Source organism: Danio rerio, chromosome 22 (assembly GCF_052040795.2).
Source record: "Danio rerio strain M-AB ecotype USA chromosome 22, GRCz13ab, whole genome shotgun sequence".
NCBI lineage: Eukaryota > Metazoa > Chordata > Actinopteri > Cypriniformes > Danionidae > Danio > Danio rerio.
This window is the reverse complement of record NC_141042.1, coordinates 4,809,940-4,831,714: the sequence shown is the minus strand read 5'-3', so window position 1 is coordinate 4,831,714 and position 21,775 is coordinate 4,809,940. Positions and strand designations below refer to the sequence as shown.

General features: G+C 37.7%; 2 protein-coding genes across 4 annotated transcripts; both read right to left on the bottom strand.

Annotated features, from left to right (window-relative positions):
* Nucleotides 1-213: 213 nt before the first annotated feature.
* On the bottom strand, nt 214-17,086 carry timm44 (translocase of inner mitochondrial membrane 44 homolog (yeast)). Of its 3 annotated transcripts, XM_087302709.1 has the most exons (14): nt 17,034-17,086; nt 15,828-15,938; nt 13,951-14,124; nt 13,716-13,796; nt 10,229-10,817; nt 9,205-10,008; nt 8,450-9,143; nt 8,028-8,113; nt 7,582-7,674; nt 6,066-6,190; nt 5,941-5,991; nt 3,885-3,974; nt 3,374-3,484; nt 214-988 (listed from the first exon to the last, which is right to left on the bottom strand). In XM_087302709.1, exons 7-14 carry the CDS (start codon nt 8,671-8,673, stop codon nt 869-871), a joined length of 900 nt encoding a protein of 299 aa, XP_087158835.1. In that variant the 5' UTR covers nt 8,674-9,143; nt 9,205-10,008; nt 10,229-10,817; nt 13,716-13,796; nt 13,951-14,124; nt 15,828-15,938; nt 17,034-17,086; the 3' UTR covers nt 214-868.
* A 1,287-nt stretch (nt 17,087-18,373) lies between these two features.
* Nucleotides 18,374-21,309, bottom strand: ticam1 (TIR domain containing adaptor molecule 1). The gene is given in 2 exon segments (NM_001044759.2): nt 18,374-20,476; nt 21,094-21,309. A coding segment is annotated over 1 exon segment (1,701 nt). The 5' UTR covers nt 20,403-20,476; nt 21,094-21,309; the 3' UTR covers nt 18,374-18,701.
* Nucleotides 21,310-21,775: the final 466 nt, after the last annotated feature.

The window sequence follows — 21,775 nt, the reverse complement described above, 5'->3', positions numbered from 1 at the left end:
AAAGATTAGCCATTATTTATTTTAGTTAGCTAGCTCGTTTTTGTCTGCTTTTTAGAATAAGCAACTAAGTTTTCCCTTTAAACTAGTATATTTAAACTAAGTAGCTGTGCAATAAATAGTTTGTGGATTAACTATGTTGCAATCTCCTTTTTAAAGAGTAACCTAGCTATTGTTGTCTAGCTAACAAAGTAAAAAATCAAAATCAACACATTATTCGTTGTGAATAATGAAGCATGGAATAAATTTATTTTACATTTCACGTTTTCGGATAATCCAGGTCTACAATCAACCAGCTCAATTTAATGTAGAGGGAGCCATTTTGGCTATTTTTAGCCCCAAATAACAGAGACGTGAATGAATAAAAATAAACTAACAATCTGCTGAACTCTCTCAAACATCAAAGATACAATCCGTCATTGATAAAACTACACAACCCGATGAAACGGGAGCAAATCTTTAATAAATATAGACACACTGACGGCCTGCAGCAACTCCAGATTGTATCTCGATTTAAGGGGATTTAATAGAAATTGCATCTGTTATAATCATTATTAAACATGTTACTGATAAATTTAGCAGACTGGCACTTGATAACCACTCAACGTTACGTAATCCTTCTGGACAGATGGTACAAACAAAAAAAGTCTTTTAGTCTTTTCGACAGTTAAGTATCCGTCCAATGGCGTGAGTCCAACCGGCGGCCATTTTGGCTCAACAAGAGCAAACCTGCAGTCTAGTCAGGGTTCCTGGAAGAGCTCTGGAAGAAACCAATGGGGGCGGGGTTATGTAAAAGAAACTGATGTGTGTGGTCACGCCCCCTCAGTTGAGCCACGCCCTCCCCTTTATTGTGGTCTTAAAGAGGCAGTACTTAAAGTATCTGCTCAGTGCTGGAAGCGGAAATGTCCAGGAGTCTCCAGGCGGCGTTAGGGTTCAGTTCTTCCTGATCCCGACACAGAGCCCAAACATACATCATCCTCAACACTTTGTCCTATGGTAACAAAAAAATAAATAAATATGTTAACACTTTAGTTTATGTCACAAATCACAACAATAACAAACCATTAGCTAACACTGCTAGATTAATAAATTGCTAATTAGCTGTTTATTATTAGAAAAAATAATATTAAGGTAACACTAGTTTAGGTCACAATTCCAGCATTAACAAACTATAAGCTAACACCGCTAGCTTAATAATAAACTACTAATTAGCTGTTTATCAATAGAAAAAATAAGGCAACACTTCAGTTTAGGTCACAATTCATGGTATTAACAAACCTTTAGCTATCACTGCTAGCTTAATAAACTACTAATTAGCTGTTTATCAAGGATTAGTAATGTGGATAGGATTAGGGATGCAGAATAAGATCATACTTTATAACTACAAGTGTTGTCACAATACTGGAATTTGGTACCAATCGATACTAAAAAATGTTAAGAACGTTCATACCCGCTAACACTAGCACGTTCTTAAATGCCGCTTATTCACCATTGTGTTCACATGCTTAACAGAAATGACTGTGATTGGCCGTGAAGGTCATCAGTTCACCAAACTCACTGATGCTTACTGAGTGTAACTACAGATACAGGGACACTGGAGCGTTTTAAAGCCGCGATTCATCAGCGGATCGCTCGTATGTCAGTTTGATCGACATGACTTTGAAACGATCCAGTGTCCCTGTAATTGTGATTATCTGTATAAAATGTGTAGCTTTGTTCGCTAGTCTTTAGTTATGTGCCTTTATTGCTGTTATGCTGCGTTCACACCAGAAGCGGAACGTGCGTCAAGCGCGAGTGATTTACATGTTAAGTCAATGCAAACGCGCAAGAGACATCCTGCGGCGCGATACGCGCGAATGACGCGAATTGCGCGAATGGCGCGGTGCGAATAGCGCGATATGGGTGAGGCGAATTGAGCGTTTTGTGCGTTTGAGGTGCTTATTGAGTGTTTCGCGCGAATGTCTCAAGTTCGAAAATCTGAACTTCAGTGAACATTCGTGCCGCGTTAACCAATCAAAAGCTTGCTCTTGTGGGGGCGTCATTGTGACGTAGAACCTGTTGATGGTGTCCCAGGGGAAATCCTCCAGGCGACATCGACAACAGTTCATCAAACTGGGCTTGGCTCAGTCAGAAGCACTGCTGAAAGTCTCCGTCATCCAGGTTCAGTTTCTGGAGGAGTTTATGAGCTCACAGAGCTGGATGCACCTCTGAAACGATGTAGTGGACTCAGACACGACCCGGAACGTATCGACGCTGTTTTTCAGTATCCATAAAGCACATAAACACTGTTATTTTCTTAATAAAATCCATGTTAGCCATTAAGCTATGAAGCTACAGTCACCGGGCAGACAGAAGCCCTGCCCATCACGCGAATCCACGTCTGTTCTGAAGCGGAATGAAGCGAGTAAACTCAAATGTTCACGCGGTTATTTACACGCGAATAGCGCAATTTATCGCCGCGTTCCGCGTCTGGTGTGAACACTGCATTATCAAGGTTTTACTAGTAGCTATAGACCAATCTTCAGCTATGTACATTAATAAAAAGTTTGTACAGTATTATTTTCTGTCTGTCTTTTACTAGACATATTATATAACAAACTTGCTTTACTTACCAAATAAAGTGAATCTAATTGGATTTGCATTTTAAACATTAAATAAAAGTTGAAGTTATTTCATATATTAAGGTTTTAGTTGAGATACTCCCAAAATTTTTCCGCAGAAATCCGCAGATTTTTTCCAAAATTCTCAGCAGAAATAGCAAAAAACGCTCGCAGATTCCGTCAGGCCCCAGTTATGACTGAATCACATCTTGTATGTTCTGAAATAGTTTGATGACAAGCAGGAACTGTTCATGGAACAGTGATATCGCCATATTGAAATGGTCTATATAAACATATTACATGTTTATTGAGAATTTGAAAGCAAATTTAATTGTACCGGTACCAAAAAAAAGATAAAGATAGAAACATATAGTATAACATATTTAATAATTATCAAAACAAGCAGTATTTTATCAATAAAAATATATATTTATGACCTGGAGATGTTCCGATCAGGCTCGTGTGAATCACACATTTTACAGCCCAATGTTTAAGCAGACTGAAAATGCACTTTAATATGGTCGTATTTAATCAAACCCCCGACAGCGGCGTGAAATAAAGCAGCGTTTCTAATATCCTCAGTCTGAACTCAATGGCTAGAAGAGCAGCGAACTGCAATAATTAACCACAAACTCTGAGGAAAAACATCCCCGGAGTGTCATTACACACGGCCTTTCAACAGATTTACAGCCGCTGATTTCAGCCTCGGCGGCTCCAGAGGCCGATCGCGTCACTGATTCAGCCGCTAATGGCTAACGTCATGATGGCTAACTCACCGGGTCTCCCTCGACCACTTCACCCTTTACATTGCGGATCACCATCACTAACTGAGCCTGGAAGGTGATGATGAGAACCGGACCCTGCTCCATCATTTTCCCCATCGCGAGCTAACAAACAAAAAACAGAAGAGGAAGAGTTATTACATACACTCTACAGAAAACTGCACATAACACATCTGTTTTTACAATTAAGTGTTTCCTTTCAGTTTAGACACAGAAACAAAATGTAATTTTAGCTTTTGTTTTCAATAAATACTTTTAATTTATGATTAAAATAGTTTTTCAGGATGAATTTGCTTGCCATTATGATGGAAGCCCTGCTTATAAACGCTACGATACTCATTTGATGTCTCATATTGTTAACATGCGCAATACACGTCAGAAGGAGGCATAACGGCCTTCATCGGCTCTCAGATCTGATTATTCGGCATTATACGTGCATCAGGAAGCTCTTACAGAGTTATCCAGCCATTAGCATGCAGCAGATGGATTTTTTTTTTGTACTCACGTCAATATTATCAATGTCCAGGATCTTGGAGTGAAACTGGAGCCCCATCGCTTTGGCCTGTTGGATTGGATGAGCCAGCTGACTGTACGTCTGAAATAAAACAAAACAAATAAGTCAATTATTTTTGGCAGGTGGAAATTATTGGCTGAAAATTAGATTTTTTGTATTTGGTCGAAAAAGAAAAACGAGCAAAATATGAGGCAAAAAAAGGTATAGTGTGCCACACTGTTTAGTATGCTGGTTTTGACGCTCCTTCCAGGCTTGACGCAATATAACCGCTTTTACTCAAGGGCTATTTTAGGAAATAAAAACTAAGACTAAAACAACTGGTCAAGAACACTTAAAATAAATAAAATAAAATAAAAATAAAAAAAATTATATATAACAAATATATATATTTGTATTTATTTATTTATTTGTTCATTTATATTTATTTATTTATTTATACAACAGTTCTGTCTGGTTCTTGAATCTGATTGGCTGATAGCCATGAGATAGTAAAGTAATATCCACACTCGTACAGTAATCTGGTAGTCTTTGCTTTGACTTTTTCAGGGTTAATTATTGTGATCTCCCGATTGCAACAGAGAAATACTGGGAGAGGATTTAATGCTGTTCAGCCTTATAAACTCAAAATTTTGTCATCACTATAGACATTATGCTAAAGAATCCTTCAAATACTAGCTTTAAAGTGACAATTGTGAAGTAGCAACGGTTTCTGCTGTTCTGTCGTCAGCTGCAGATGTGTACGAATGGCGTAAGAAAGTAGTTCCTCTTACAAAAGGGTTTTTGAGACTCTGTGTTTGATTTTCTTTTTTATATACACGATTATGTGGTCGAACTAAATGCAACATTACACTTATAGCAGTGCAATATGGCTGTATATCATCACTGGTATATCACCAGTGTGATATTGCGTTTATAAAACAGTTTGACGTGTAAATATATATATATATATATATATATATATATATATATATATATATATATATATATATATATATATATATATAAATTTTTAATCAAGCATGATATAGTTTTTATATACAAAACATCTTAAACATAAAACATGATTATCTTTTCATCATCTGACAATAAATGTAAACTAGGCATTTTTATTTATTTATTTATATTTAATAATTTCATCATATTATCTTATAAAAACTGTAAAATAGCATCAAAATAAAAACTTTAAAACGTAAAACTATACTAACCTTGGTTCACACTGGATGCAGAAAGCAGTGCGCTATGAAACCCATTCATTTCAATGGCTTGTGCCATGCAAGTACAGTTTGCTGCTGTGCTGACCAAAGCACAAGAGCAGGATAACACACAGAATAACACTGACTAGCTTGTGCGCATGCCGTGGGCAAAATTCAATATTCTGCTTAGTGTATTTTCTGCAAATGAACATGTACACTTACACATCCATGAAGTAAACATGCTCACCGGAAAACATTTCTAGTTAGTATACTTGTTCCTGCTGCTTGCAATAGAGCTACAATGTTGTCATGGCAACGCTGGTAATATGACGCCCCTTGATTCGTTCACTGTCAATAAAATGAGGTTATTTCATTGGCTTGTGTTTATTTAATCAATATAATTTACATCATCAAGTTAACTTTAAAAAATGTATACAAAATTACTTTATTTTATTTAATAATATAATAAAAACGTCTAAAAAAAATTTGTTTTTATGTCAAGAGCATTCAGAATTTTCGATTTCAGCACATCGCTTATTTGTTAGGTTTTTTATTGCCAATCGGCAACTTACAATTATTTCATGGCAAGATTAATATTACATAATAATAACTTTTTATAATACAATAAATATAAATAAATAAATATATACAACCACATACATGCATACATAAAACAGATTTGATTTTTCCATTTCGATAGGACTCTTCCAAGGGACACATTTTAAGAAAATCTTTTCTCAATATATAAACATTCTCTAGTAGTCTTTACCATTTGACATTCTAATAAAACGTGTTATATGGTGATGAACGTTAATGGCTAGTAAATGTGTGATATTTGACGTGTGGAGACTCACAGCCTCGTAGCACCAGTCCTTCAGCACATCCAGCTCCCCCTGAATCATGGCCTGTGAACAGAGCGAACGGTCAGCGAGCGCTCAGGCGTTTCAGAGCAAGGCATGCTGGGTTATGAGCGTCTTACCTCCAGGATGTTGGGAATGATGTCTTTCTCGCACTGCTTCAGGAAAGAGTCCTTGTCGAAGGTCGGGTCCACCTTCAGGATCTCAGTCAGAACTTCAGACATCTCCGTTTTAGAGAACAGACCGCCTAAAAAACAGAAAACACTATATACAGTATTTGTCTATATACATGTCTATCATCTGTCTATATGTCTGTCTATATACATGTCCATCCATCTATATATACGTCTATCACCTGTCTGTATATGTGTGTGTGTGTGTGTGTGTGTATATCTGTCCATCTTTTTATACATCTGTCTGTATATGTCTATACATGTCTATCCATTTGTCTATATACATGTCTATCATATGTCTATCCATCTTTATATGTCTATCCATCTATCTATATACACATATCTCTTTATATACATGTTAATCATATTCTGTCTATCATTTGTCTATATATCAATGTATCTGTCTATCCACCTGTCTATATATCTGTATGTATATCTGTCTATCCATCTATTTATATATCTGTCTGTATATGTCTATCCATCCGTCTATATACGTTTCGCATTTGTCTATATATCTGTAAATGTATTGGTCTATCATCTGTCTGTCTCTCTATATAAATGTCTATCTTCTACATATACGTCTATCTTTCTATCGTCCTGTCTATACACACACACACACACACACACATATATATATTATATATACACACATATGTATGTATGTATGTATGTATGTGTGTGTGTGTGTATATACACACACACACACACACACACACACACACACACACACACACACACACACACACACACACACACACACACACACACACACACATATATATATATATATATATATTACATACACACACACACACACACGTCTATCCATCCATTTATATATCTGTCTATCCATCTATCTATATACATGTCTATCATTTGTCAATATATCTGTCTGTATATGTCAACACATGTCTATATACATGTGTATCATCTGTCTATCCATCTATATACACATCGATCATGTCTATATATCCGTCAATCCATCTATAAACATGTCTATCATTTGTCTATATATCTGTCAATGCATCTGTCTATCACCGGTCTCCACCTGTCTATATATAATATATATCTGTCTGTAAACGTCTATACATATGTCTAAATACGTCTATATACATGTCTATTATATGTCATTATAAGTCTAAATATTTGTCTATCATCTTCTGTCTCTCTCTATATATATATATATCTATCATCTATATGTCTATCATCTGTCTATATATCTCTCTCTCTATAAATGTCTATCCATCTATATACAAGTCTATCATCTGTCTATATATATTTGTCTATTGATCTATCTATATATCCATCTATATACATATATATACATCTACATACACATCTATATATATATCTCTATTTACATGTCTATCCATCTATATATCTGTCTATCCATCTGTATATATATATCTGCCTATACATGTTTATCCATTTCTTACTATCCATCCATCCATCAATATCTCTTTACCGATGATGTCTGTCATTTTGTCGGTGACGGCTCGTGACGCTCTGATGAAGGCGTTGTCGCTCTCATCGTACTTCATCTTCATCTCGAAGAATCCTGAGAAGAGAAAACCACAAAAACACAAGTCAATGACAGCAGATTAGCAAACAACTCAACGCCGCTAAACAGTGCGCTATTAAACTGCAAACCACAGCTAATACTATCTGAATATTCTAAAAATCCACTCTAAAAGTTAATATATTCAATTATTAGTTATGTTATTCAACAGTGCCTTCATTGCACATGTTCATGTTCGCATTACATTTAATTATTGCATGTTGGCATATGTCTACTAGGGAATAGTGAATGAGGGTCTGGGTGGTGATTTCAGATACAGTCGCTGTGTTTATTGACTTAGAGCAGTAGCTCCATCTACTGGTCACACATGAGCATTTCACACACACACTCACTGTTGAAAACTACATTGTTGTCCTTGAAGTCTTTCCACTGCTGATACCATTTGGAGTCCTTGTGTAGCACAACACCCATCGCCTCCCTTTAGCAGAGAAAGAAAAACACTGTGTTATAATTAAATAATTAAAATCTCACTAACTGCAAATAGGAAATCATTAATATTTAAATTACTAAATATAAAATAAATAATGCATTAAAGAATGTTTTATAATAACCAATGAAGCCTCACACACTAAATAATTGGAATTTATACATAATAAATATTATAAGACAATCTATACTAGACATATACTTGAAATTGAAAAAAATTCTAACAATATTTTTATAATAAATAATAAATATGCATATTTTGGTTTGTTGTCATTTCTTCTTAGCACAACCCTCTGGTCATCATAGCATCTGTTGAGAAATGACCTACTCATTGGCCTCAAACACTTTGTCTTCTGCTGCTCCGGCTTTAGATGAGAACTCGGTCCTCTTTCTGAGTCTGCTGGGCGGCCGATACGGACCCATCTGACCCAGGTCTCCAATCTCCTTCTTCACACTCTCAACACCCTGAACACACAACAAAGAAGAGCTGAAAGCCCCAATCATCCATACACACAGGAACAATACTATAGTAATTATAGTTTTTTGAACCATCAGTAGTAAAGTCTACATATTGTATATTGTAGTATTTATTTACAGCTCTTTGTTAATTACAACATACTGCAGTAGTAACTGTAGTGAACTTCACTGTAGTATGCTTTAGATTGTACTATAGTAAACTGTGGAGTATATTGTAGTAAAACATCTTGGGTCACTTGTTTATATTATTATAGTCGTGTTACCATAGCAACTACAGAATCACCACAACAGATGAGCTGAAGTGATTTACAATAGTTATTGAATCGCCACAACAGATTAATTCAATTTACAATAGTTTTCGTGTTACCATAGCAACTATAGAATTGCCACAACAAATCAAAGTGATCTACACCAGCTTGTGCTACCAATTCACCACAACAGATCAACTCAAGCGATTAACAATAGTTCTAGTGTTACCATAGCAACTATACAATCGCCACAACAGATCAATTCAATTTACAATGATTCTTGTGTTACCATAGCAACTATACAATCGCCACAACAGATAAATTCAATTTACAATAGTTCTTGTGTTACCATAGCAACTATAGGATCGATACAAAAATATTCACTTTACAACAGTTATAGTGTTACCATAGCAACTATAGGATGGCCACAACAAAACAATTCAATTTACAATAGCTTTATGGTTACTATAGCAACTACAGATTCACCACAACAGATTAATTAAAGTGATTTACAACAGTTGTCGTGTTACCATAGCAACTATAGAATTGCCACAACAAATGAAAGTGATTTACAACAGCTTGTGTTACCATAGTAACTATAGGATCGTCACAACAAATGAATTCAATTTACAATAGTTGTAGTGTTACCATAGCAACTATAGGATTGCCAAAACAAATAATTTAAGTGATTTACAATATTTCTTGTGTTACCATAGCAACTACACAATCGCCAAAACAGGTTAATGCAATTAACAATAGTTCTAGTGTTGCCATAGCAACTTTAGAATCACCACAACAGATTAATTAAATTTATAATAGTTCTTGTTACCATAGCAACTATAAAATGACCACAAAAACAGATCAACTCAAACGATTTACCATATTTCTAGTGTTACCGTAGCAACTATAGAAGCGCTGCAACAAATTAATTCAATTTACAATAGTTTTAGTGTTACCATAGCAACTAAAGAATCACCACAACAGATTATTTAATTTAGAATAGTTCTTGTGTTACCATAGCAACTATAAAATGACCACAACAGATCAACTCAAGCAATTTACAAAAGCTTTAGTGTTACCATAGCAACTATAGAATCACCACAACAGATTAATTCAAGTGATTCACAATAGATTTTGTTACCATAGCAACTTTTGAGTCACTCTAACAGTACTTCACTGTTTGTTTCAAAAACACTTTGTAACACACCGGTTCTTCTGCACCCAACCCGGTATGAGCTGGGATCGTACCCGTGATTCCTTGTATGCGAATCGGTTGCTCTAACGCCCGATTCACATGGGGCGCCAGCGTCAACACTTCCTATTCACTTTGAACAGGTGACATCAGTCGTTGCTGAACTGCACTGTGGATCTGTCGGCGCCACTTCAGTGGCATTGCTCGCTGCAAAAGTTGGAACTTTCTCAACTTTTCAAGCACCGACAGAAGCGTCAGCCAATCAGATTGCTGTTTGCAAATACACCAGTTCAGACAGTAGCCAATTGCGGACTTACTTTATTGGCTGACGCTGCCATGATGATTGCGTCAGCGCTAACTTTAGACACGCCTTCTGTCAAGCATTGACGCTGAAGCCCTGTAAATGGGGTGTAACAAGCAGGATAAAGACCATGGCCTCTACTATCTGTCGCTAGAGCACCTTTTGAGGTCAGAGGAGTGAGGTTTACCTGCGTCGCACTTTGCTAGCTGCCCTTGGTTACAACTAGTATATACTATAATTATACATTACACCAGTAGAATATAACTATAGATTAATATAATCAGATTAAAACGATATCAGTATGTCTTAGATTAGAGCAGATGTGAACCTGTGAAATGGCCCGAAATGCTCCAGTCTTCCCCAGTTTCTCTCCTCCTTTTGTCACCGTCTCTGCAGACTGTTTAGCCGATTTAGCCGCTTCCTCCACTCCTTCTTTGATTTTCTTCCCGATGTCTGTTCGTCCGACTTCTTCCAAACCCTGAGGACATCCAAATCTGATTAATCACTGATAAAATACTTCACGAGACAGCATTCTATTCCATACGATAAAACTTTCCATCACAATTAGCCCTGTTGTGATTATAACATAACAAATATTAATAAAAGTAATAACATTTTAATATTCAAATAATAAAAACATTTTAAAAATAATGAAAAGAAATAATAATAATAACATACTAATTGCAGTTATTTCATCTAACTAAAGTTGTTTCAGACGACCACGATTGCTGCAATTCATTAAACAGCCACACAAACCAAAAAGCAGGGGCAGCATTTTTCAAAAGTATGTGCCTTTTACTTTCACTTTCAAATTTGCATGAAAGAGTGAAAGTTCTTAGCGAGTGAGATGTCTTATGGCACGCTCACACCAAGCATGATTATTATAAATATATGTTAAACATATTTTCGTCCACGCTGTTTCTTTTTAGTCCATGCTAAAGACCACCTTATAACCAGCAGATGCCCTTAGTGTGCTACTAGCGTGTCTGACCAGTGAATCTAGCTCGTGTAATATTTATCTATTCAAATATATTAATGTAATCAAGCAAATTTAGCGACTGAAGTAAATGTAGAATAGTGGAATAAAAACTATTTGCACCTATGAGACAGTGTCACTAATGGGCGGGGCTTTGGGCTCTGATGACACGTACAAAGCGAGAATGTTTCAAGTGAATGTGCCTTTTACTTTCACTTTGAAAGTCGAATGACTTCTTAGAGAACGAGAGGTCTTATGGCACGTTGACACCAAGCACAATAACTATAAATATAACGACAAAGATATTAGCGTCCACACCGATGAACAATAAAAATCTGCTTATTTTTAGTTTATGCATTCCATTTGTACCAGCGAAAGTGCCCAGTGTGCTACTAGTGCATCTGACCAGTGAATCCAGCTTGTGTAATATTTATCTATTCAAATGTATTAATGTAATCAAGCAAATCTAGCGACTGAAGTAAATGCAGAATGGTGGAATAAAAACTATTTGCACCTATGAGAGATTGTCACTAATGGGCGGGGCTTTTGGCTCTGATGACATGTACAAAGCGAGAATGTTTCAGGCGAATATGTTTTTTACTTTCACTTTGAAAAGAGAATGAGGTCTTATGGCATCTTGACACCATGCACGATAACTATAAATATAACGACAAACATATTTGCATACACACTGCAGGGCTCGAAATTAACCTTTTTGCTTGGTAGCACCGGTGCTCCTAACTTTAAAAATTTAGGCGCATCAGCCAAAATTTAGTCGCACCCACCAATTATGAGCACCGTTACTACAAGTTTTATACAAACAGATTTATTGTACTTGAAATCAACACTAATCAAACTAACAAGCAAAAAATAACAGTAATATAAATATGCGTGCGTGAGGAAAATGTATCAACGAAATCCCGTGATCACAAGAAAATAGATTTTTATAACATAACTGAGTGACCAAAGCATACACGGAGCGCTCACCGGCCCTGCACGCACTGCTTGAATGAATCTGTTAACAGTATAACTGTGCTGTTCTCACAAGTGCTGTCTGATATTGCACTGATGCTTTTGACATATACTGTACCTTATTATATGCATACTTCATGTTAACAGCCATACCGGTCTTTTCATGAGTAGCGATATTAATTTACTCAGTGTAAGCCCATCTGCGATGGTGTACGTGATGTTAAATTTGACATATAGCTGCTCTCGTGCTAGATGTGGCAAACAGTTACCTGAAAACTCCATCCCAAGGACTTTTTATAGCGGACTTGAAGCCAACAGAAGTCTTCTACTCTTGGAAAAGTGTAGATGGTGGATTAACATTCAGCACATGATCACCAGTAAGATGTGTCATTATTTGTAACTAGATGGTTTCTAAAACTAAATCTGTCCGCGTTATCTTCAATCTCATCTTCAGCGCTTTAGTTTTCCGCGGTAGTAGCTCTCTCTGTCATCCGAAGCCAGAAGGCGCTGACTGATTGATTGACAGCTTATATTAACCAATCATTTGCGTTAAGTGCTAGAGCAGTGGTGGGCCAATAAGAAGAGCGCGAAGCCGGGGCAAGCATTACGGGCTTGGCTTTGTTTACTGCAGCAAGATGACATGACAACTGTTTTAAACCATCCCTGAGCGCTGCGTTTCCCATTCCAAGTGCAGACAAAGAGCTTAGAGATGCATTCCGCGTGAATGTCTCCCGAATCCGTGCATGTGGTGAACATTTTGCAGTAAAAACTGGTCGCACACAACAATTTTAAGCACTCGCAGAAATGCTCCCAAATATATTTTAAGGTCGCATAGATAAAATTTCGGTCGCATATGCGACCAAAATGGTCGCAATTTCGAGCCCTGCACTGATGAACGATAACTATCATTTTATTTAGTTTAAGCTTTTCATTTGTATTACCCCCTTATAACCATCAAAAGTCCTCAGTGTGCTACTAGCGCAGTTGACCAGTGAATCCAGCTCGTGTAATATAGCTAATATATTATATTAATCTATTTAAACGAATCTAGAGATACTAAATAGTAACTGTAGAATGGTGGAATAAAAAACAACAACAACAACATACTATTTTCACAATATGTGAGATGGTCGCTAGTGGGCGGGGCTTTCCCCCTCTGATGACACGTACAAAGGGAGAATGTCGATCTTAGTGTTTCTGCAGACTGTTTTTATCAAGTCTGATTTTACAATATAGAATGAAATATTTTTACCACTAGAAGTTATATTTACACACTGTTATGATTTTTGCAAAATATGTTGCATTTATAGTCACGGTACTCAACTGTCAGCGATCTGATGTTCTGAACATCATCACTAATACTCTGTGAATAAATAAACAAATGTATAAATAAATGAAGGATTTACAATCAGAAGATCAGCCACTGACCTCTTTCACCGTATCTGACAGTGAGCCGAGAGTTTTCTTCAACACTTCCGACGTTTTCACCGTTTCAGACTCGATGGTTTTCTGAAAAACAACAACACAAACGACTTTGATGAATATGATTTCTGGAATGTTTGAGTCACAAACCTTGTTAAGTAAACTCGCAATACTAAACTAAATTTACTTTACTCTTATATATATATATAAAACAGTATGATCGCTTTGAAAATGTACGCACATATTTCCTCCTGGCCTGTTTGAGGGCTTCAGATTCCTCCAGTTTTTTGGCCTCCTCTCGAAACTTCTTGATGTTCTCCTTCATCTCTTTGTTCTTGCTCAGTTCCTGCTTCAGATTATCCAGAAACTCTCCCAGAAAACCCTTCCTGCCGCCACCGCTGGACATAAACCTGACCTGCACATACATACACAGACAAGTGTGTTACACATCACACATCCATGCACACACACACACACACACACACACACACACACACACACACAGACACAAAGACACATCGTATAACACAAACACACACACACACACACACACACACACAAATGCACATGCACATATGAATGCTTGCACATGCACGCACACACACACACACACACACACACGCACACATTACACAGACATCACACACACAAACACACACACGTATTACATATCACAGACATGTGCAAAACGCATCACACATGCATCCACACACACGAGCACATGCAACACACATCACACACACAGACAAATGCATGCACACATTCATACACACACATGCATGCACGCACACGCGCACAAACACACAATGCTAATGCACACATCACTCACACACATAACACAAACACACACACAAACAAATCCACATATGTATGCATGCATGCACACACACACACACAAACATTACAGATGCACACATTACACAGACATCACACACACAAACACACACACGTATTACATATCACAGACATGCGCAAAACGCATCACACATGCATCCACACACACGAGCACATGCAATACACATCACACACACAGACAAATGCATGCATACATTCATACACACACATGCATGCACGCACACGCGCACAAACACACACACACACAATGCTAATGCACACATCACTCATACACATAACACAAACACACACACAAACAAACAAATCCACATATGTATGTATGCATGCACACACACACACACACAAACATCACAGATGCACACATTACACAGACATCACACACACAAACACACACATGTATTACATATCACAGACATGTGCAAAACGCATCACACATGCATCCACACACACGAGCACATGCAACACACATCACACACACAGACAAATGCATGCATACATTCATACACACACATGCATGCATGCACGCACACGCGCACAAACACACATTGCTAATGCACACATCACTCACACACATAACACAAACACACACACACACACAAACAAATCCACATATGTTTGCATGCATGCACACACACACACACAAATGCACACATCACACACACACACACACACATACAAAAGCACACATGCACATGCACGAACACACACACACATCACAGATGCACACATTACACAGACATCACACACACAAACACGTATTACACATCACAGACACACGCACGTATGCACACGCAAAACGCATCAAACATGCATCCACACACACGCGCACATGCATTACACATCACACACACAGACACATGCATGAATGCATACATTCTTATACACACACACACACACACACACACAAACAAATGCACATATGCATGCATGCACTGGCACGTACACACACAAACATCACACACAAACACACACACACGTATTACACATCACAGACACACGCACGTATGCACACGCAAAACGCATCACACATGCATCCACACACACGCGCACATGCATTACACATCACACTCACAGACACATGCATGCATATATTCATACACACACACACATGCATGCATGCATGCCCATTACACACACATATAAAACATGCATGCTCACACATTTCAACCACGCACATGCATACATCACACAAACACGTGCACACACACACATCAGCAACACTAAAATCCCACAATTCCTCTCAATCTCTGACTGTAGTCTGACCTGTGCTGCGGCGGCGGCCGGAGCTCCACATATCCTGAAGACATGAGCTCTGGGGTACAGCGAGGAGTAATGACCAGACAAGACCAGCGCGGAGCTTCTCCTTACACACAGCTGAACACACACACACACACACACACACACACACGTTAACACAATGTTAGTAGAACAAACCTAATCTTGGCTTGAGAGCATCTGAAGTTTGAAAGCTATTGTCTGTTTATTTTGTAAGTTACAAATTAGGGCCAGGGGCGTCATAGTGGCTCAGTGGTTAGCACTGTCTCCTCACAGCAAGAAGGTCACTGGTTCGAGTCCCGGTTGGACCAGTTGGCATTTCTGTTAGGAGTTTGCATGTTCTCCCCGTACTGGTGTGGTTTTCCTCCGGGTTCCCCCCCACATGCGCTATAGGGGAACTGAATAAACGAAATTGTCCGCAATGTACGAGTGTGTATGGGTGTTTCCCAGTACTGGGTTGCAGCTGAAAGGGAATCCGCTGTGTTAAACATGTGCTGGATAAGTTGAGGTGACCCCTGATGAATAAAGGGACTGAGCTGAAGGAAAATGAATGAATTATTTGAAATAAATGACTTCAGAACTGCTTGTTGCAAAGCAATATAAGCTTTATAATCAGATATCTGTAAATAAAACATTAAATCACGGTAAAGTTACACGTTTTTGAACAATTATAGTTTAGCAGTTGGATAACTATTCCGACAAAATTGTAATGTGTAATATTAGAATAAAATGTGACAGATTAGCTGAGATAAACAAAGGTTGTCCGATATTAAAGCCTCTGAAAACATGATATTTTACACACATTTAAAAAAGGATCAAACTAAAAACACAATCCCAAAGAAAATTCACCATACATGACCACAAAACAGCAATAACACAGGAAATACCATGATATTTTGTTGTTAGACGGATTCAACGCATTAATCAACATCTGCTTCGCGTTTTTTAGTGATTTCCACATGAACTCTGGCACTTGTAAAGGCTTGTTATAATATTTGATATCTCATTAAGGCCAGATTCTGGTTTCATCAGCATGACTGATCCATCTATGCACATTTCTGCATTAGACACGCGCGCTCCCGCCAAACAAACAGCGCGCTCGCGGGGCTTGAGTCGCGAGCGTCGTGTTTTTCGCCTTTACCCTAAACGCGCTGCTGATGAGCGTTTAATAAACGCTTTATATCAGAAACTCACCTGGTAACACTGACACAAGGAGGCCGCCATCTTGGAAGCGCCGCGAGTGACCTGTTTGGCTGGTTGACCTTGCGACGCAATTCCGGGGGAGGAGCGACGTCATGAAACAGCCAATCAACTGCCGCATACATATTAATGTTCAGTTTGTGTTATATATTTTTATTTTGCTGCCTTTATAAATCTTCTATGCATATGTTTTATGTATATTTTATATTATAATTATATTTTATAAGTAAATAAACTTAAATGTGTATATATATATATATATATATACAATATAATATATATATATATATATATTTTTTTTCAAGTTTATTTACTTATGAAATATAATTTTATGAATTTATATATACTCTCAACGGTCACTTTATTAGGTCCAACTGCTCATTAACACAAATTTCTAATCAGCCAATCAAATGGGAGGACCTCAACGCATTTAGGCATGTAGACATGGTCAAGACGATCTGCTGCAGTTCAAAGCGAGCATCAGAATGGGAACGAAAGGTGATTTAAGTGACTTTGAACGTGGCTCTGAGTGTTTCAGAAACTGTGGATCTACTGGAATTTTCACGCATGACCATCTCTAGGGTTTACAGAGAATGGTCTAATAATTAGAATAAGCACTCGTTACAATCGAGGTCTGCAGGAGAGCACCTCCGAACACACAAAACATCCAACCTTGAGGCAGATGGGCTTCAGCAGCAGAAGACCACACCAGATGCCACTCCTGTCAGCTAAGAACAGGAAACTGAAGTTAAAATTCACACAGGCTCACCAAAATTGGGCAATAGAAGATTGGAATTACATTGCCTGGTCTGATGAGTCTCCATTTCTGCTGCCATATTCGGATGGTCGGGTTAGAATTTGGCGTCAACAACATGAAAGCATGGATCCATCCTGCTTTGCATCAACGGTTCAGGCTGGTGGTGCTGGTGTAATGGTGTGGGGGAGATTTTCGTGGCACACTTTGGGCTCATTATTACCAACTGAGCATTGTTTCAATGCCACAGCCTACCTGAGTATTGTTGCTGACCATGTCCATCCCATCATGACCACAGTGTATCATCTTCTGATGGCTACTTCCAGCAAGATAACGCACCATGTCATAAAGCGCGAATCATCTCAGACTGGTTTCGTACCAATGCGCGCCTCCCACCAGTGCCGATATACAGCCATATCGCACTGCTACATGTGTGATATTGCTCATATATATATATATATATATATATATATATATATATATATATATATATATATATATATATATATATATATAAATAACAAAACAGAAATTAAGCTGTCATACAGAAAATCATCAAACAAAAGTATCAAACAAAAGTATCATAATTTTCTTCATTTATTAAAATCATTTACTTAACAATATGAACCATTTTTTTAATAATTGTAATTAACCCATCTATGTTGAACATGGACTGAAATAACATTGACTGACACATGACGAAAACACATTCGTATTCTGTCAAATTAAAACTGTAGTTGATTGCAATATTAAGACCTCTCCCAAATTCCGTCCCAAAACATATCGGCCAATCGGATCTCAGCATTAAAAAGATTAACAGTCATAGTGTGTTCTGATTGGCTAAAACAACACTTCTGTCACAGAGATGGGTGTGATTTCTCACAAAGTTAAAAAAAATCGTAACAGGTCTACGACTCTTCGGCTGAGCTTTTAGTGTGCTCAAAATTCATCGTTGAATGATTTCCGATCATAATGTTCTGCGCATTCTCAATATGGATGTACGATGGTTTCTGCGGCCACGGGTCATGTTGTTGAAGCATCGGTCCACATGAAGGAGGTGGAGCAGATGATGAATGAAACATGTTATTATGCGGAGATTCACTTTCTAGTTTCAGTCGCGCCAATTTTTCCCTTTCTAGTCGTAAGTTTGCATTTATGAAATTCTCCTCCTGTCGTCTCTTGTATTCCTCCTCTAGTTTTTTAAGTGTTTGCTTTTTCATCCAAATTTTCCTTTGATTTTCCACAGCATCCTGCGAAAAGGCCTTTAAGGCCTTGCGTTCGAACGTTCTGTTGCTTTCATCGAGAGGCACCTTCGTCTGAAGCACCAATGGAATATTTTTGCGCGACAATCGATTCTCGCGAGGTAGCAGCGGAATAACGGAGTTCAGCTTGTGGTGGTGTTCCAGCGAATTTACAATCGCAGAATCTGTGGTCGTCATGCTTTGGTTGGATTTGAAGTTCTGGGTGAGCAGTAGTAACGCGAACGCAGAGTTATCGATAGCGTCCTCGATACATCTTAACGTCGATCTTCCCGCTTGGGCAAAGTCTTCGGAGAACGTTGCGCCATTTGCGGAAATGATTCCCTCAAGTTTTTCCCTTAGTCTTTGTGCTTCATCAGCATCTTCGGCTTCATGTAAGATCACAAAGGCGTAAAAGGTTTCGTCTATATCGCTTAAGAGTGTAGGGTGAAAACTGTTATCTTGAGATGGTGGTTTGCGATCGTTAGCATTTATGGGTTGAGCTTTGGGTTTGGCGCCATCATTTGGGCTGGATGAAAAATTTGTGTTTTTGGACATCACAAATTGTGAGGGTCTGCTGTCATGGAGACACCGATTCGAACTGGCTGTGTCATTGACAACTGCAGTCTGCGCTTGGCTGTTTGCGAAAATATTTGTTGGTTTATCATGACAACTTCGTAAGTTGTTTTGACTTTTGAATTCTGTTGGCGTGTGGAGGCTCATCGGCTTTGATTCTTCGATATTGCCTTCTGAAGCAGTAGGCGAGCTAATTTCAAGATAATAGGAACTAACATCCAAATTTGAATTCGGAGGTAATGGATCGGGGTTTATGTCTGATACCTTGAGAGAATTAGGATTGCACATTTCCGTAGGAAGTTCTGAGTTTGATGTACTGATAACGTCAGGCCCGCAGACTTGCTTAACTTCCTCTTCGATGTCTAACGATAGCAAACCAGCCGTTTTGCATGATTCAAGTGCTTTGCAGTAAGCTTTGTCTCGGTGCGACTTGTCGCACAAACTCTCCTGCACCAAAATGGCGAAAATTCTTGCGATATCCAATAACGAATTGACATCCGTTTGCATAAAATCACCAATGTGGCTACAGTTCAAGCGCTCTCCATGAGTTTTGATCATTTCCGCCAAGTAGTTTCCAACCCTGCTATCGTTGATAGCTGTTAGCTTAGCATGTGCTGCTTCGTGTTTCTTCAGGAAAATCAAACACATGGCATGAACCAGTTCCTCAGTCGGTTTGCGGCCCATTTTGTACGTCAGGCTAAACAGTCGCTCTTGCGGAGCTTGGGACAGAATCTCAAAGACCTTGCCGAGATTCGGACATCCTCCCTCTGAAGGCTTCATTCCACCTTCTGCCATTGTTTTCACAAATTTAGCTGTTCACATGTGAATATGTGCTCTTATTTGACATATCAAAGCCATATCTGGGGATCCTGAAAGACAAAGTCAAAGCTGTGTTGAGTAGTCTGTCACTTCTTAAAAACTTTAATATGCAAGTTTCCAATGCAATTTTGAAGGACAAATACAACAAAAACAAAGTAGCGTTCACAGGTTTGTGTGAATGGAGAACCTTTCAAAACATTGTCATTTGTGTGTGAAAAGTTTTTAAAAGGTCAGTTAAGTATATCACTAACAAAATAAACCCATTAAAAGGTAAATATTAGCTTTTTACAAGTGATGGATGACATATAAAGTATATTTAAAGTAATTTCTTGGGGTATTTCTTAACTTTGAACATGCATTATAGCTATCAACATTTCAAATTAGCCACTCATGCTAACTTCGAGAGAACACTGCCAGAACATTCTGAGAACGCCTCTTGCTAGCTGTCAACACGTACAGGTGACCCATTTTAATTTGACACTTTTAAAACTTCATCTATCAAGTTCAAAAGATCAAAATATAAATTATAAAAGGCGTATAATCATTAAAATTAAATATTAATACTCAACAGAAAGCTAATTAAGTGTTAAATGACTCATCAGCTGTAAGTGTGACCTATAAATAATAAACAAATCGTGTTTAAAAAAGATTACATCGAGTGTCTTACCTTAATAATAGTTCTGCATTGATTCCAAAATCAGGAACTTGGAAACTGACCCAATCATTCACGTCCTCACACATGAAATGGAGAAGCTGTAGAAATGGACTGATCGTCAGACATTAAAAGGTGTATTTTCCGGTTGTTTTATTTGTGTAAGTGTAAATATGGGCATATTTTAAAGGCTACATGACTTTCTTGTGGCTTTCATCGATCAGACTAGTGGAAATGCGGAAGACAGTAAACACTGCAGACGTCATGAGGTTGAACACTACCAGAAGATGGCGGTACAACTGAATTTTTTTAAGAAGAAAAAAGAAGAGAAAAAAACAAGAACTTAAACAAATAAAAAAAATAAAAAAACAGAGACCATAGGGAAAATTATACAGTCATTTTTGTACTTTTTTTTGCTTTTTATGCCCACTAAAGACAAAATATATGACTTATAGTCAGTTAAAAAATTGGCAGAATTGGATTTTTGTTTCCAAAACTTGCACATTAAAACTTACCCATTATAATAAAAAGTTAACAATGTACTGAATGCAAGATTTAAAGTTGTAATAAAAGAAAATTTTGTCAAAAGTATTTAAACAAATATCCACATTTGTCTTTTCTGAGAGATAGATACATAGTTCCATCCAAAATAATTTCATACAAGAGCATTCACAAAAAGATGAACAATGGTTTCTTC